Source organism: Megalobrama amblycephala, linkage group LG23, assembly GCF_018812025.1.
Source record: "Megalobrama amblycephala isolate DHTTF-2021 linkage group LG23, ASM1881202v1, whole genome shotgun sequence".
Lineage (NCBI taxonomy): Eukaryota > Metazoa > Chordata > Actinopteri > Cypriniformes > Xenocyprididae > Megalobrama > Megalobrama amblycephala.
The window spans coordinates 24,963,192-24,982,776 of record NC_063066.1 but is presented as its reverse complement, the minus strand read 5'-3'; the positions used below and the strand labels follow the sequence as shown (position 1 = coordinate 24,982,776).

General features: G+C 38.7%; 1 protein-coding gene across 1 annotated transcript; it reads left to right on the top strand.

Annotated features, from left to right (window-relative positions):
* Positions 1–443: 443 nt before the first annotated feature.
* Positions 444–18,473, top strand: fam193b (family with sequence similarity 193 member B). Its single transcript, XM_048175611.1, has 10 exons — positions 444–897; positions 2,904–3,179; positions 5,750–5,933; positions 8,144–8,359; positions 11,275–11,683; positions 13,087–13,273; positions 13,381–13,614; positions 14,457–15,477; positions 15,581–15,656; positions 18,013–18,473. Exons 1-10 carry the CDS (start codon positions 721–723, stop codon positions 18,107–18,109), a joined length of 2,877 nt encoding a protein of 958 aa, XP_048031568.1. The 5' UTR covers positions 444–720; the 3' UTR covers positions 18,110–18,473.
* Positions 18,474–19,585: the final 1,112 nt, after the last annotated feature.

Below are 19,585 nucleotides of genomic sequence, written 5' to 3'. Positions count from 1 at the left end.
GAAAAATATAATGGCTCATCTATATCATATAATCACCCAGAACTAACAAAATAAGATATGGAATATGAAATTAAGTAAAAGTATGGTTATCTGAGTGAATTAAATGTATAACAGGGTAAAGTATATTCATGTACTGTGTATAGTTTTTTTATTTTAAATACAGATAGTGTTTGACTGTATGACACAGATGGGTTTAATAATGGTGCAATGTAAAATAATATATAATGTATAATAAATAAAGTAATTAAAGTTAACAAAAAATGTCATAATATTTTAAACCACAACATAAGGGCATACAAATACACATTTTATTTTAATGTATCATTTTACTGGCGTTACTTCCCATCAAATAACAAATTTGCATGTATGCATTACGTATTAAAGCTGCACGTGATTACTATGTTGATATTTCTCCTTCAATCCTGCACTACAGTAGTTTGACTTACTGTACTCTGTCACCTGGAAATATTGCCCTCATTAAAAATGGAGTCCTCGGTTTTTCCCAACCCTACTGAAGCCGTTTGCCATCAGTACGTGTGACCCCTGAACCTGCTCGAGTGTGAGTGTGTATGTGTGTGTGTGTGCCAGCCCTCCGCCATATTCACTGTTGTCTTGCCTTGAGAAAGAACAGAGAGCATTCGCGACTGTCCACAAGAACCGAAACTGTGTTTTTACACCGGACCTGGAGACCAGCCGACGGGCATAATACGGACTAAAGCGATGGCGAGGAAAAAAAGCAAGCAGCAGGGCGTCGGGGCCAAGGATTTAGTGTCGGGACAGCAGCAGCAGCAGAGCCTGTCGAAGAAGCCCGGCGATGCGGGAGCAGCAGCAGCAGCGGCGGCAGCAGGCGGCGGCGCTGGCGGTGGAGGAGATGCAGGAGCGAGCAGGACCAATCAGGTAGCTAATGCTAACACGTCCATCCAACCGTACACCTCCTCGAGCCGGTTCGCGCTGTTAGCGACTTGATTTTTAAACTATTTTAACGAGCGCTTTATCTAGGGCTCTATTGCACGTGCAGTTATTTGTGTTTTCGCGCTTATTTTGCGTTTTGTAGCGCCTGATTAGCGATGTCCGAATCATGAACGACTTGTTCTTTGGAGTCGAATCTTTTATGATTTGGTTGAACCGATTCACAAAATCAGTCTAAACGATTCGTTCACGAATCGGACGGAATCAATAAACAACTGCCAAAACAGCCCTTTTTAAAAATGTACGATTCGTAGTAAGATGAAGATTTGAGTGATGGGGAGAAGAATAATTAATTTTAATAGCCCAATAAAAGAAATGTTACAAAAACACAATGGAAATATGTTTTCGATTTGATGACAGTCTCAAAAATATTTCAATTTTAATAAATAGCGTTTTATTTATTTATTTATTTTTAAAAGACTGCTGGAATATATTAATTTATTATACTTTAATGTCAATGCAAATTATATTTAAATTATAAAATGACTTTGAATCATGTCTAAAACAAAGGACTAGGAAACCTGGAATTACACTTTTTAAAAAAAAATCTTATAACGTAAAAAAAATAAAACAGAAAACTTCAAATATAACAAAAACATTAATAAATAGATATATGTGCAGTTTGCATATATGTATATATTTATGAGGGACCAGGTATTGACGGAATTACGTCCCGACGTAAAAGAATCCCAGAATCAGTTTTTGAATCGCTTCTTTGAAACGAACTCTTCGAAAGAACCGTTTCTCGGAAGCGAATCGGATTTCCCATCACTACTGCACGGGCGGAGCAGCACTAGCTCGCTCGCCACCTATGCAACGATATAAATAAATAAATGTGTTGCCTTCACAGCGTTTTGATAGCCCCAAGCAGTGCAGTACCTTACATCTGAATGTTTTATACGATACTGATTGTTTAGATATAGCTGGTTCAAGAAAGCTAAACGAAAGTCCGTGAAGCACAAAGCTAACAGTGTGTTGCTGTCGTCTACTGCTGTGGCTACTAAATTATTTCTGTAGAGATCAAGCTAAAGCGGCGCTACTAACCCAGCCACAGTCTCACTTGATGCGCTGACATAATTACCATGTGTTTTTGCATTAAATGACTTAAGAGGCATATTTACTATGTGTCAAAGGTTACATTATTGCCATACGGTTCAATTCTGGCTGCATTTCATGGTTGCCAACCTGCTAACATGATTGTTATTATCTGCAGCACTCTAAATGTTACACTTGCTATGCACAAAAACATTAATAACGTTAAAATGTTTGAGCTTATGCATTTAACAGAGCTTTTTCCATGTTTGGATTGTGTACAGTGGAGTCTCAATGTTTGTTTTGGTGGGTTACAGTAGTCTTGCTAACCCTGAACCGTTTTATGTTTTTGTAATAATTTTATTTTTGAAAGTTCAAAAACCTAATATTTCTAATATGATTTATGTGCACAGGTCTGTTTTACAATTTAACAACTTATTTGCAAAGAATCATGCTTTATTTATTGAGTTCCTGCTATAAAAAGCTTTTCCCGCTGACCAGTCAGTCATTGACTTGACAGACAGGCTTTCAGAACACTATAACATTATCTCTAATGATCTAGAACACATTAAAATGAGCTTCAGATATAACCAAGCAGATATTTAATGTCTGCAGTTCTTATTTCGTTGTAGAAATTTAATTGTAAAATTTTACATAAGATTTTACTCCGTTGGATGCCGTTTTTGAATTTTTCTACCGACCACTGAATCACTTGCACAGGATTGTGGAATATGTATGGTTCCCACGGTCATGAATACCTTGAAAAATAAGAGGATTTTTGATTTTCAGGCATGAAAACGTCTTGAAAATTAATAGTGAATATAATTTCTTGGTTTCAAATGCAGAGCTCATTACATCCTGTCTGTCTGTTTTTGTTAACTCGTTTTCCTCTGGTCACACAGTCTATGCACACGTGCTGCTTGCTTTGTCATCGGGAGTTTAAAGACTGGGGGGCAGGCCAGGTGAATGGGCTCCCCAGTCACGGGTCCAAACTGGCGGAGGCTGTACCCGCGCTCTCCCAGGCCCTGCTGAGGGAGGTTCCGGGCCGCAAGCTGGCAGACGCCGTGCCTTCGCTCTCCCAGTCGCTGTTGGGTGAGGTGCCGCTGTGGATCTGCCAGAGCTGCAGGAAAAGTGTGGAAGAGGAGGAGAGGAGAACGGTTCAGGAGCAAACTACGCAGGTAATTGAGACCAAATGTATTACGTATGGTGATTAGGAAATTAGTATGGAAATTAGTGTTTATAGACACAGCTCTCACAAAACAAAATGTGGTGAGTCTGTTCTTCACATATTTATCTTAACCACAAGCAAACATTTTTGTAAGAGGAAATATGTTGTACTTCTTAATGTAGACCGTGTAGAAGACACTATAGATTTGGATGCTATAGATGTCATTGCATTAGATACAAAATATCAAACTAAACGGTAAACAGATCATGCTAAAGCCTTTCTGAAAACTAACTTCTCTGTTCGTCATTTCATACCTAACAAACTTTTTTTTAAAAAGTTTTCTTGTGCTGTCTTTCTTAAAATTAAATACATTTAAAATACAATTACATAAATGTAAAAAAGGAAATAAATGTAAACAATGTTTATATAGCTCTTTTAATTGTTTTATCTAATGCAGTGACATTCATATATTAAAGGTAGGGTAGGCACTTTAGAGAGGCTGGCAAAAGCAAGCGAGCTTTGAAAGCATGAGATCCCACCCTCCCTTCAGAGCATCTCCAGAGCCACGCCTCCTTCGAAACACATGAACGCACATATCAGCGTCTGCAAAGCGCCACGAAAGAAGGCGTTGATAGAGTTGCATAGAAACACAAAAATCCAAGTCTGAGGACGAGAACAGCTCCAGTATCTCATAATTACGGTTATGACATGGCATGAACGCAGCATAAGCTTGTTGTTTTGGTTCGGGAAGAACTGTAAAAGGTGGCTGCTGTTTGCTTGTGGTGCTTGGTGACTGTGTGTCTACAACTTACGGAACGTGCTGATGATGTGTGATGTCTGTGTGAGCAGGGGGCATGGAGGTATGGAAATACATATGTTGACAGGCAGGTAGGACATCATATCATTGCATTCGTCCCGAGATTCCTGAGACTTTCCTGAGACTTCCACAAAAGATAAATGTACAAATATTTAGACCATTTCTAGATTTGTCAAAAGTACTGACTTCAGTACATATCGGTACTGAAATTTTAAAAATGTGATGCTTTGAGCGCTGTTGAGCAGATTCATAAACACCTCTGATTGGCCATTGTGTTGACACACTTATCGGATACGTCTGTGATTGGCTGCAATGATCAACGCAAGACAGCGTTTGAAAGCACATGGAAGTGTTTGAATTTGAAAGCGGGAGTGTTTGAAAGAAAGCGTCTATCAGCGGACTGGTCCGCGATAGATACCTGCTTTCAAATGCTCCCGTGTGTATCCGTGTAAGCGCTCGGTGAAGAGCGTCATTGATAACTATTTACAGTGTTTTTACAGCGTTGATCATTGAGACCAGTCACAGACATATCCGATGAGCCGTGAACACAATGGCCAATCAGAGGTGTTTATGAATCCACTCAACAGCACATTTTTTTAAATTTCAGTACTGACTAGGTACCAAAGTTGGTACTTTTGACAACTCTAACCATTTCTATAATTGATTGCTATCAGGATGTGAAGAGAGTTTCTACTTGTATAACAAAAAGTGTTTATAAAAAATGGCCTACCCTACCTTTAAGTGTGTAGTAAGTGTCCAAATGCTTGTGTAAGTTGGTACTGTATCAAGTAATCCATTTTGTCTGGCTTATTTTTATTGGAAGATTGCACTAGCTGTACAGTGTTCGTAAAGATTTCCTGATGTTAAGTTTGCTTCTATCCTTTGCATGAAGAACAGTAGGTATGTTTCTATTTAAAGTTGCGAATTTAATTTAAATAAGCAAAATTTTATATGCGAATAAAGCATTTTCATCTTATGTGTTCAAGAGAATGAAGTCGTCACTTCCTAGGAAATTCGCACAAAATATCTGTAATAAAAACGGGGGGAAAAAAAGCCGGGGAAGCCACTGTGGCTCTTTTTTCTTACATCATAAATGACTTGTGTCTCAGAGAGCGCAGATGAAACACAATAAACGCTGTCATGCTATCTTGTGTTTAGATGCCGGGTGTTTGGGAACACAGTCATGTGAGAAACTTCTGGGAGGTCATTATACCAAATCATTCTGATGACAGACTTTGGCTCAGGCATTTCAGAATGATAAATTTGAGATACAGTGCGATGAAATTGGCCCGCTGGTTAGTCCAGTTATCTAATCACATCCTCTGTTGAGTCAAAGTCACGTGAGTTTTTTTATTGCACATCGAGGGATGTGTAAATGTGTTTCCATTGTAGTTTATGCACATGTCTTCTTATCAGACAAAAAATATATCCGCCTTAATTGAGCACATAGGTTTTTTTATGCACATCTTGGCACTTCCATCCAGCTTTTTTTATGTGATATCCCAAAATGCTCATAAAAATAGGTACATGGAAACATAGCTAGCGTGTCACATGTGTGACTGAAACTGTCCTCTTCTTTAGACAGAAGCTCAGTATGTCATTGAGGATAATCCTGTGTACATAAAACAGGCTAAAAAGTCTGATAGCACTCACATGTCTAGTGCGACATAATTTTCAATGCACCCTGTAGATCCTTAATAGATTTCGCAGACTCAATTTTGCTTTCTGTCGCTTGTCTAAAAGATGGATGTGTTGTTATCCAGGTGCCACTGTCCCACTCGTCCTCTTGTAAGTCTCAGAGCTGCGGGAATGGTTATCCAGAGCACAGCTCGGTGGATTGGGACCCCAGCTCTTTCCTCTCTGCGCGCAAACTGTCTGGCTTGTGGAACTCGGCTCATTCTAATGGAGGGTCTCACTGCAACCACAGCACACCTTCACTTTCACAGGGTACGTCTCGCTGCTCTTTTACTTCATTACATGGCACTAGTGGTCAACCGATATTGGTTTTTGGATGGGCGATGGCTGATATGAAGCCGATTTGAAAATTAGAGAATTAAAAAAATAAATCTCTAAATTCAACAGACTTACTTTAGATGGCAACTTCTTGATTCTGTAATCGTATTGCAGTGTCTTTCACAAATAAAGAAATTGTTTGAAAAAATATGAATAAAAGGAAGTAAACACTGTAAGCACTCAGTTATCTGGTAAGTTCAGAATCATATTTTCAAAAAAAGACACGGTAACACTAATTTTACATATAGCACACAGTGAAAGTGACATAAATTTGAAATAGTGGGCAGCGCTGTCAATTTAGCGACTTTGTCGCTAGATTTGGTGACTTCCCTGCCCCTTTTGAGACTTTTTTTCAAAAGCCTATTGACAAATCTAGCAACTTCTTGGACAAACTTTATCTAGATTGCGTGACTCGCCCACTGATCTATATTTACATTAATATAGATCAGTGGACTCGCCAGTATGACGTCAACTAGTGACATTTAGCGACCAGTTTTAGCTACTTTCAGCTGAAAGCAATTGGCAACACTGAAAGTGGGCAACTGGATATAGCTCAGCATAGTTCAAAATCAAGTGTTTAAAGGCACAATATGTAAGATTTTTGGATTAGAATATTTAAAAACCACTAGAACAGTGTTATATATTTTGTTGACGTGTACTTACATTATCTCAGATGTTTCCAAGAATGTTTAAATCCAGATAAATAAGCAATTATGACCAGGACACGGACCATGTCCGTGCGTCGCCTATCAATGACATCATAACTGCGTTACCCTCGATTTCCGGTTTTATTTTGTAGAAAACACCAAAGACGCTTTAATATATTATGTTTTATTAGACAAGGGAACCACTGTTTGGATACATTTATAGGCAGAAAACTAATCATTGTTATATAGCTCAAAATGTTTAGTCTTATTGTTTGAAAGAACAAGCAGAAGCAGCGACTGTGGCATAATAAAAGCTCCACTGCTCTCAAGCCGTGTGTCGCACTCGTCTCTCATTAGTAGGCGTCCTCATTCACAACACTCGGTTCTGCGCTGCTTCATACTAGAGTAATGTTAATAATCTCATCCATGAACTTGATTCCTGCCCGAGTCCTGTCGGATTCTTTTCCCCTGGCTGGCTGTGAGGTGAAGATGACCTTTCCCATGATTCCGCGCTCAGTCTTGGCGTCATCAAGCTACGGCTTTGTTTTGAATAGGTGACCTCTAGCGGCGAAAAACTACATATTGTGCCTTTAAAGTTTGTCGATCGTGCGTCTCCAGCGAATGCTGAACTCTCCTGCGCACTTCAGAATATCTGACAGCTGGATTCAACTAAGTCTGCAAGGTTTGTGAAATTAAATGTTTATTAGATATTCAAAGATTTGTTTAAAAGCTATAATTGCGTATTTGCTGAATGCTGATGGTAAATGAGAAGGGATTATTGTGTTTGCATTTCTTTACTTATAATATAAAAGCAAGACACTTTTTCATATACAGTTTACTTACTTTGTTTCAAGTAACATTTTAAACAAAACTGTCAGAGACCATAACTAAAGAAGACGGAGCGCTGTGTGCTCAGGCGCTGCAGTTCTCAGAGCAGGAGTTGTGCTGAATTTCGACCCAAATAATAACCCCCCTCGTTGAAGTTGCTACCTGATTGCCTAATCTTAACCCCACCCTTAATCCTAACCCTTCCCTCATACCTACTCCTAAACCTACCAATACTAGGGGGCTAATAATCTGGCAGGGGGTCAAAATTCGGCACAACACCTGCATTCTCTGTGCCATCAAAATAAAAGTCCAGCTTCCAACACATCTGCCATACAGAAAATTACCATTAAATAGACCATCGCAGCCAATTATCTACATAACTGTGCAAGTTTCAGGTTTCATATCAGTCCATAATTTCTTCTTTATTCTCGGATGATAAGCTTAAATCAATATGTCATGCACATTAATTTATTTATTTGGTACTTAGCTGTGTAATAAGCAAGATAATGTAGGGTCAGATGGGCATTGTGACAAAATAAACCACTTCAGGGTTGATATAAGACCTGATCAAACTTTGCGTGTAGTCTGCTGAGTGGTTTTCTTAAGTATTAAATAAAATTTGGCTATAGAAATAAGACAGACTGACTGTGTTATTTCTTGTCCTGGTAGGCGGAACGTTGGGACCAGCTTGCCATGAGAAGAGATCTTCTCATGATGCTCCTGGGAAGGCTGCCAAAACATTCGGGACTAAAGTCTGTCCCTACAGTCATCCCTCATCCCAGAATTCCAATGCAACTTCTCCTGGGACACTGTCTGCCTCCACCGATCTATGTAAGACCAACCCCAAGCACTTCAAGACAATGTGTCGACGACCAACTCCTCCAGGTGAGAACACGCTATGAAATATAGGTAACATTATACCAGAGGTCGCGTTAACCGAAAATTATCCGTCATTGACGGAATTTTTTTATCAATGACGGAAAAATCTGAAGGCCGTCCGTCACGTTGACAAATTACACTTAGGGTGATCTATCGTAAATTGTAACTGTAATTCCCACCCCTGTCCAGTTGGTGGCGAGTGCGCTCCAATGTAGCAGCAGAGCTCTGGATCCGGAACAAAAATTAAACTGGCACGAATCTTTTGCTATGCGTTTGATAACGCACAGGCGAGTGCCACATTAAAGAGCGCCAAAACGGTATTTATTGCTTGAATTTCTTAATGAAATGGACAGAATTTGAAATCTGAGACTTTGTTCCATATCAAAAGCAACACAAAGCTTGAAGCCTATTGCGATTTATTGGATGGGAGGCGCACTATGTACTGTTTATTCATCAACTGAAAACAGCATAGAGCCTACCAAAAGATCGACTGGGATTAACGAATCGATATTGGTCTTATGTGACCAAAACAGCAAGGAGACATTTTAATTGTTTATTAATAAAGTAATGTTTTCTGAATCAGTATCAGCTGCAAAGATGAAATTGACATATGACTCCCATCATCTCCTCATGGACGCGCCTAGAGAGAGAATGCACTTCATTCGGTTTAGACTACATAATCAGAGTAGCCTAGCCAATTTCTTTTTGTTTTGAACTATTTCCTTTTCGTTAAAGTAGATATTTAAAGCTTTCTATAGATATATTTCTCATGTCTGTGAGGCAAGCAGCCGCTGAGTTTCGGTTCATTTAGCCTGTAAGACGCGCTCCAGTTCACGTGCCAGTGATCGCGCCCGCGCCTCCATACATGATTATATTTGCTTCTTATTTATTAAATCCAGCCAATTGGTTGATGAAAAATTTATTAAAATTAAGATACAATTTTTACAAAATGAAATTCACTTTAAAGAAAGGCTTTCTATAAAACAAAACTTAATGAAGTGGTCAAAATCATGTCTGACACACTCCATGTCTCCCGATATATTGTGCATCTTATGATGCATCTTACTCATGCTCTTCACTTTTCATAATCAAATGAATATCAAACATAACATAGAACTATTTAAACATAAATATGAAACTACGTTTTCTTTAATGGCTACCAACACGTAGCCTATACAACAGTACATAGAAATTTCATGTGTGAATTATACCAGTCATTTTAATTTTCATATTTTAATTATAATAACACATTTAATTGCTTTTATTTTTGTTCAAATGTGAACAAAAATAAAAGCAATTAAATGTGTTATTATAATTAAAATAGGAAAATTAAAATGACGGGTAATAATAGATTATGACGGATTTTTTACGACCCTGTCCGTCAAAATGACGGACAATGTTAAAGTCTAACGCAACCTCTGCATTATACAATAAGTTTTAATTGGTTATTGCTCTGAGGATCATGAACTAACAACAAGCAACATTTTTTTTTTTTTTTGCAGTATTTATAAATATAGGTTAATAATGTTCATTGTTAATTAATGTGCATTCATAATGTGCATACATTAACTAATGTTAATTTATAAAACTTGTAATGTTAAAATGTATTGTATGTATAAGTTTGGGGTCGGTTTAATATTTTTGAAATAATTCTCTTATGCTTACCAGGGCTGCATTTATTTGTAAATGAAATAGTCATTTTGAGAAATATTACCATTTAAAATAACTGTTTTCTATTTCAAAAGAATTTTAATGTAATTTATTCTTGTGATGTAGAGCTGAATTTCAGTATCATTACACATTAAGTGTCACATGATCCTTCAGGAATCATTAAACTGATTTAAGAAACATTTCTTATTATTATCAGTGTTGAAAATATTTGTGCTGCTTAGTATTTTTGTGGAAACCATGATAAATGTTTTTCAGGATACTTTGATGGATACAAAGTTTAAAAGAAAAGCATTTATTTTAAATGGAAATCTTTTGTAACATAATAAATGGCTTTACTGTCACTTTTGATCAGTTCAGTATGTCCTTGCTGAATAAAAGTATTCTTTTTTTTTTCAAAAAAAACCCTAAACATTTATGGTATTGTATGTAGAAATAAGAAACATTAGCCAAGATTAATAAAGGCTGTAAAAGTATTGTTCACTGTTAGTTCATGATACCTAATGCATTAACTAACTTTATCAAATTAAAGTGTTACTAGAATGTCATTTACTACCGTATTTCCATATGGAATCTGTTAATATAATTTTTTTTTTTTTTTCTCTGTGGTTCTGTTGATGTTGTGTTTAGGGATAGAAGATAATAGATTGCAGGTCGAAGTGTTTGTTCTAATTTTAGCACAGTGATGCTGTAGAAAGACTAAAGGGGATTGTGTGGGAGAATATGTATGCATGCACTTCAGCTTTAATGTAAACAATAGCAATTAACATTTTGCTCTTTTTTTTTTTTTTTTTTTTTTTTACAATGAATTTAATTTATATACTTATATATACGTTTATATATACGTTTTCACTTGTTCATATTGCACTGCATTATGTAATAGGTGTGAGCCTCAAAGCTTTAAATTTTTCACCATCTTCTAACCATACCTGACGTGATAAGAATGTGTCAGACATCACTGAAAAGGAAATGTTACTGCAAAGTGTCACAATCACACCCAATCAGAACATTTCAATGTTTAGTAAACCGTTACATACGGTGGGATTATGAACCAATGTAGTTTCACTGGAAAGTACCACAGGATGCAGCAAAAAATAGAAACCAAGCACGATAAAATATCCTGTTGCTTGTTGCTGTCACTCAATTTAACATGGAAGAGTTGATTTAACACTTGTGTTTGGATGCAAACAAATTGTATGTCCCCTAAAGACAACTAAATATCCAAAGAATTAAAATATCTGTTTTTCCTCCAGGTGAAGCGTTCCACCCAAACGATCACCATCAAGCTGCAGACCTGTCAGTGCCGCCCAACAGTCCAACGGGTCTCTCATCCCAGCATTCCTCGCTGCTGCCTCCCAAACAAAACTCCAGTCAGCATGTTCACGTCAACTCTGCTAGTCCGGGGCTGCCTTCGCATGCTCCTTTCTCTCCGTTGGTACCAAACATTCACGCTCCTGCAGCCAAGCACTCGAGTGGGGCGGACAGTCCGGTGGCCCTACACAAGCCCAGCGCCTGCAAGAATTCCCACATTCCCGCTGTTAACACACAACACGGCAAACTCAGCAACTCGCTCATAGGCTGCAGTCATCCCTGCAACGGACACAGTAACGGCAGCCCTGTAGCCTCCTCCAATGCTGGCCATCTGACGGCTGGGGCGTGCAGGTGAGGATTGGTGGATGTGCACTGGTCATTGGTTGTTTTTATTAACATTTCTGTATGTTAAAGGGTTAGTTCAACCAAAAATGAAGATTCTGTCATTAATTACTCACCCTCATGTCATTCCAAACTGGTAAGACCATCATTCATCTTTGGAACACAAATTAAGATATTTTTGATCATCACTGTTCATAGCACAAAAAGTATTCTCATCGCTTCATAAAATTAAGGTTGAACCACTGCAGTCACGTCGACTGTTTTAACGATGTCTTTAGTACCTTTCTGGACCTTGAAAGTGGTGATTATATTGCTGTCTATGGACGAGTCATATACCTCTCGGATTTCATCAAAAATATCTTAAGTTGTGTTCCGAAGATGAATGATGGTCTTACCAGTTTGGAATGACATGAGGGTGAGTAATTAATGACAGAATCTTCATTTTTGCATTAACTAACCCTTTAAGTAGTAGGGCTTTGTTGAAAATATCAATTTATTGATTATCTTTCTCTTTAATTGACTCTATTCTTAAATCCCAGGAATCTATCTTTTAGTTTATGCTGTTTTCAGTTGATGGATGAAGAAAATTTCACTTAACATTATTTGTAGCATGCCTCACATCAAATAAGTGCTTTGTTACTTTTGATATTAAACAAAGTCTCAGCATTTAGAGGTCATTAATGTTATTATGAAATTCAAATAATAAATGGCATTTTTGGCGCTCTTTAATGTGGTGCGACAGATCGCTGTATAGCTCCATCAGTGAACATCTCTTCCTCTTTAGTACTAGTTACATTTTCAAACAAACATGAATGAACATCAGAAGTTATGTTGAAAGGTAGTTTAACTTAACAAAATGTCTCATGTAATCACACAATCAGTGTTTCAACTGCAGAAAGACGTCAATAAAACAGCTTGCAAACATCATGTAACTTTACATTTACTTCAGAAAAGCCATTCAGTGTCCACAGTTCAATAGTTAGCTCTAGAGAGGAGCATTTTTGATAAATTTATGCACCATATTACATATTCATTGTATTTTTACTTAACCTGCTCTTCAATATATAATGTATCTTTGAATGAATCAATCATGAAAATTACATTTTATGACAGTACAGATTATTTGTTTTATGTTTCAAAAACAAATTAGAGCAGAAACATATGTAATTAAATTTATTGTAAAAAACACATTATGTGCAATTTAAATACTTGTATACAAATCAGTTGTTAATTTTAATCCTTTTTATTACAGTAATGTACTGTACCAAGTGACAGGCTTTAGTTAAAAGACATTTTTGTACTGTACCTGATATCCAAATGAATCTATATCAATTCACAAGCTTGTGAATTTGAAATCGAATTCAGAAAAATGTTGTCTATTTGTGTTAAGTTGTGTTGGTCTGTTTGAACAGGGACCAGGCGTGTAAAGGGCACAAGTTGCCCAATGGGTCGTTATGTCACGCTCCGCCCTGTGAGCTTGAAGAAGGAGATGATGAGGACAGCAGCTCGGAGCGCAGCTCCTGTGCTTCCTCTTCCACCAATCAGAAGGACGGGAAATACTGTGACTGTTGCTACTGCGAGTTCTTCGGCCACAACGCGGTACTGTTTTCCTAATGCGCCATCTTTTAAGGTTTAGACATTGCTCTAACACATTATGTTTGTGCTCTGTCTACCCTAAATAAAAATATTTGTCTTCCCCTTTACAGCCTCCGGCTGCCCCCACCAGTCGGAACTATGCTGAGATCAGGGAGAAGCTTCGGTCCAGACTGACCCGCCGCAAAGAGGAACTTCCTCAGAGGCAGGATCTAGACCCAGCAGCACCGAGTGCCATAGACCATCGAGATGTGGATGAACTCCTGGACTTCATCAACAGCACAGAGCCCAAGCCCATCAACAGTGCCAAGGCAGCAAAACGGGCACGGCACAAACAGAAGAAAAAGGTACAGTGTATTTTCCAGTTCACTGTGGTAATATAGATGCTTTAAATTGCGGTAATAGTAAGCGTAGTATTTTGCTGTGCTATTCCAAACCTTCCAAAATATGCTACGTGGATATAACTAATTGTAAGTAAATTACACCTTTTCCTGCTGAAAATTTGGATTTGCCATCACAGAAATAAATTGCATTTTAAAATATAAAAAATGTTTTATATTTTTAAAATGGCAGTAATTCACAATATTATTGTTTTATTGTATTTTATGCTACATTTACTAATTTTATCTTATTTTTTTAATTTTAAAATGTTTGAACGGTTGAAACGTGTGTGTGTGTGTGCCTGGTATTCCCTACATTAATGGGGTATTCCCAAATGTCCCCACAAGGATAGTGATACCACTAGATTTTGACCTTTTATAGGAACATTTTTTGGTCCCCATGAGGAAAACGGCTTATAAATCATACTAAATGAAGTGTTTTGAAAATCTAAAATTACAGGATGCTGATGGGTAGGTTTAGGGTTAGTGATAGAATATACAGTTAACCATTGTCTATGGGAAGTCCTCATAAACCATGGAAACCAGTATGTGTGTGTATATGTCTGCTTGATTAATGTGCCTGAAAAATATTATTATTTTGAATTTCTGTTACTGATAAGCCACTGATTTCTAACAGGCTTCTGTTTCCAGATTGTACCTTTTTGAAGCTCTGGCCTTTTTCATTTCCAGAAATAGTTTTTTTGAAGCCAACTTGCCAATTGTAGTCTTTATGCAGATGCAGCATTTACTCTTCCAGCTTTCTTTTAAAAAAATATGATTGTGATCGATTTCTCAACAATCTTGAACAGGAGAAGGAGAGGGCTCTCCAGGGCAGCATTGAGGCAGCCAGCAGCGAACCCCGCTCGGCATCTCCCCCCGACCCCGTAGAAGATTCATCTCAAGATGGGGAAGCGAACAGACTATTGGAGTGGCCTCAGCTGGAGCTGGAGCGAGTTAACAGTTTCCTGACCAGCCGTCTGGAGGAGATCAAAAACACCATAAAAGACTCCATCCGTGCCTCCTTCAGCATGTACGACCTCAACCTGGACGTCAACGACTTCCCGAAGAAGGCAGCGACACTGGAAGGAAACCATCTGCTGTCTCACCTCAACGGATCTTCTGATCTGCAGCAGATAGACTTGGATCTGGCGCCGCTCTCCCTGAGGAACTTCAAGAGAGATCTAGACATAGTGAACGGTTGGGAGGACACCAACACTGCAGCCAAAGACATCCAGAGGCTCCACTCCACACCCAGTCTTTCCAAGCTCATCCGTGTTCGGTCACCAGAACGAAGCCCAGCCACTGGTTCAGAGTCCATCCAGCCTGGCACCACGTCTACTGCCAAACCCAACGATGCAGTTCCTGAAACCAAGACCTCGGCAGGAGCTGCATCCAAGACGAAGAAGGGTAAGAAACAGCAGAATCAGCGGCAGCAGGAGCAGGCGACTCAGGAGCAAGTAACCAGTATGAAAACGGCAAAAACTGAGATGCACAAAGCTCAGGAAACAAGGCCAGCTGATTCAGATAAGAGCAACAAAGGTGGCTCCAAACAGAACCACCACACTCAGCAGCAGACAGACTCACAGAAAACAGGAAATAAGAGAGCAGAAGAGGTCAAAGCTTGCAAGCAGTCATCCAACGGAGCCTCAAACGGTCACCATAATGCAGGCTCTAACACACAGAGGGGGAAGAACGAACTCTCGGACACACGGGACGTAGACACTAAAACCACCTCCAGCACTCCCAGTTCACAACAGCAAGCACAGCAACCGAAGGGCAAGACTAAAAATAAGAACAAAAACAAGACGGAAAAGTCAAATAATGCAATCGGTAAGTGACCTATGGGAAATGGCAAGTTGGTCTGTTTAATCATCTTTATCTTGACAATTTTAAGCTCATAAACTCATCTTTTCACCCTCTTTATCTCTGATAGATGATGTGTTCCTTCCCAAAGATGTTGACCCTACAGAAATGGATGAGATCGATCGTGAGGTTGAATATTTCAAGAGGTAAAGCCCAGTCGTTACCAAAGACAAACCGCTCTGTTTATTAGCTGTGTGTTCAGTGTGTACATTTTAGCGGCATCTAGTGGTGAGGTTGCGAATTGCAACCAACGGCTCAGTCCACCGCTTACCCCTCCCTTTCGAAGCACATGAGAAGCTACGATGGCCGACACAGGACAAAGATGTCATCGTCTGAGACAGAAGAGAGTAGCCAGTCAAGCGATGAGCTGTTTGTCCGTTCATGACTACTGTAGAAATATGGCTGTGCAAAATGGTGACTTCCATGTAAGGGGACCTGGGGTGTATGTAGATAGAAATGGCTCATTCAAAGATAATAAAAACATAATGGTTCATTATGTAAGGTCTTTATATACCACTGAAAGCATAGTTATGTGTATTACGTATATTGCATTTCTGTCAATAGATCCTCCTAAATATTACACACTGGACCTTTTAAAGGCAAGAACACACCAAGCCGTCGAGTTTTCTCAGTGTGTTCCGCACCGTCGGCTGAAGTTGGTCCATGCCAGCTTTTTTTCGGCTGATTCAACATGTTGAATCGGCGTCTGAGCTCGTCGGTCCGTCAGGCCATCTGATCATTCTGATTGGCTGTTCAGCTACTGCCACCTGCTGGTACGGAAAGGCATTTCATCTTACGTAGACGCAGAACGGACGTGCTACTTGGTTGACGAGCGTCGGTTTGGTGTGTCAGGCCAACTTTGGACCCAGACACTGCCGACGTGAGCCAACCCCGCAGTCTGCTTTCGTCGCCACTAGTTCGTAGGCGTCGGCTTGGTGTGTTCCTGCCTTAAAGGGTTAGTTCACCCAAAAATGAAAATAATGTCATTTATTACTTACCCTCATGCCGTTCTACACCCGTAAAACCTTCATTAATCTTTGGAACACAAATTAAGATATTTTAGTTGAAATCCGATGGCTCCGTGAGGCCTCCATAGGGAGCAATGACACTTCCTCTCTCAAGATCAATAAAGGTACTAAAAACATATTTAAATCAGTTCATGCGAGTACAGTGGTTCAATATTAATATTATAAAGCGACGAGAATATTTTTGGAGCGCCAAAAAAAACCAAAATAACGACTTATTTAGTGATGGCCGATTTCAAAACAATGCTTCAGGAAGATTCGGAGCACAAATGAATCAGTGTATCGAATCATGATTCAGATCGCGTGTCAAACTGCTGAAATCACGTGACTTTGGCGCTCCGAATAGCAGATTCGGCCATCACTAAATAAGTCGTTATTTTGTTTTTTTTGGCGCACCAAAAAATATTCTCGTCGCTTTATAATATTAATATTGAACCACTGTACTCACAGCTTTTTAAGAAATGAATAGTTTTATTCAGCAAGGATGCATTAAATTGATCAAAACTGACAGTAAAGTCATTTTATAATGTTACAAAAGATTTATATTTCAAATAAATGCTGTTCCTTTAAACTTCCTATTCATCAAAGAATCCTGAAAGAATAATTCAGTCAACAAAAATATTAAGCTGGACGGCTGTGTTTAACATTGATAATAATAAGAAATGTTTCTTGCACACCAAATCAGCCTATTAGAATGATTTCTGAAGGATCATGTGACACTGAAGACTCAATATTACTGTTTTTTTTATGCTAAGCATAAGAGACTGCTTTCAAAAACATAAAACTTCAAACTTTTGAACTGTAGTGCACATACAAATCTTCTGATTCATCCATGCAGAAATGCAGTTCTCAAGCATTACTGACATAAAATGTTCCCTCTGCAAATAACTTTTACATCATTTTATATTTCAACCACTGTACAGAGTCACAGTAAAGTTCAGAGTTCTGTTGCTTTAACAAATAGTAAACAAACCCTCTAACCCAAGTAATAAAACATTTTCACCTAATTTGTCCTGTACTGTTTATGCTTCAGCCATGAATACCTTAAATTGTGCGGCTTGTGCCAAGAAGTGTGTTAAAACTTTTCTAAGTTATAGGAATGTTGATTTTTTAGCCTGGCTGGAGATAAAGCAATAGAAAACATCTCATAAATATAAACCATGTCCTAAGTAGACGCAGTCTGGTAAGATATTTGGCTGTTCACAGACTGAAACACGATAACAGCCAATTAGAACATATCAGATGCTTAATATACAGTTATGCAAAATGGGATTTCAAGTGCACATATATTATCTTGGATCTAGATAGGGTAACAAAAACTTCCTGGTGATTATTGCTTGGACAACAACTCGGACGTTTACATGGAAAAGATACCGTTTGACGTTTTATTGCGTCACAGGTCATTATGACATTCTGGATCTGTAAAAGTCTCACTTGTTGCTTAACATTCTTTTAATTTCCCCATTTTTTTTCTTAGGTTTTGCCTTGACTCTGCTAAACAAACCCGACAGAAGGTTGCTGTGAACTGGTCCAACTTCAGCCTCAAAAAGATGCCCTCAAATGCAGCTCAGTAACAGATGGGTGATGGTAAACAGACCCCCCCCTCCCCTCCCAGCAAGACTTTACTAAAAACCAGTTTGGCCTTTGGTTACTGTACTTAACACTCGATCGGCCTAAGGTTGCTCCCTCTCACAGCCCTTTCTGCCTCTATGCCACGGGACCTTGATTTTTGACCACCAGTCATCAAACATGTTTTCATTATACCTGTTGTTCGCAGGGGATCACACTGCGCCCCGATCTCAGTCTGAAAGCCTGCATCTTGTTATTGCGTAAGTCGCTAAAACACGTTCGGGTACTGATCCAGTTCATCTTTATGCTTTATATGTCATATGTACACAGTTATTTTACAATAAAAGTGTTTTAAATTTGCAACACTGATGCGGTTTGACCTATCAAGCCTTTTTCAGCTGTTCATTTTTAAAAGGTACTTCTCCACTTGCATTTTTGCAGATGCCACTCACCCTGCAAATATACTGTAGTCTTAGAATAGATGCAAAAAATGTGGGTTTTTTGATAATACAAAATTCAAATTGCTGTATCATGTCTGATTGTCATAATGGAGGTAAAAAGGCAGCAAAGACTGTTGTGTTCACTGATGTGTTTTAGTTTGTAGTTTGTCCACGTGAAATACAAAGACCTGGATAGACTATACCACACCTATGTCATTTCACAGTCGACTTTGTAAAGCCGAGACAGTTGATATGCACAAAAAGTGAGCCGTGCACATGGACTTTGTTGTCCTTTCGAACAACAAGAACATCAATACCTTTGCTTACAATGTATGACATGTGAAACTTTTGTTTTATTACTTTGGACATTTTTAAGAAAAGAAAAAGGAATCAACACTAAAAAGAAACTGATTTTAAAGACCTGTATCCGTTGACTGTCACCTTTATACACAAATTCGAAGGTTGAGCTCTGTTTCTTTTGCATGATGAGTAAAACTGACAAGTTTAGGCTACTACAAACCTCTCCCATGTCCTTCAGCTCTGTATGGAATGCTATTCAAAACTGACTTCTGGCAAAGCTCCCTGATTCCCTGACCAAAATCTTATGGTAGTGTCCCTGCTGATCCTCCCATGTGGTGGTTTGGATATAGTTCTGTGCTGTGACCACGTTCCCAATGCTGTTGTTGTGAGTTTCAGTTTGTAGTTGGTTCTCCAGCAGTGCACCCTTGTTTTGGCTGCATGACCTCATTTCGTTCATCCCAGACACTTGCAGTAATTCTGCTCGTGTAGTTTCAGTCCACTAGTGCGTGACAAGTTCAGACCCGTTTTCACTCGTTACATTTGCAATCGAGGACTTTTCATGATGATTCAAGATTCTCCTCAGTGGTACGGCGCTTGTAACATTTGGTTGCCCTTTCCATAGCTTTCTATGTCTGCATCATATTTTTTACTGAGCCCCTTCTGGTAAAAATCCTAACAACAGATATGACATTATGTTGAAAATTAGGGTCTCTGGGTTTATAAAAGTCTGAATCTCCTTTG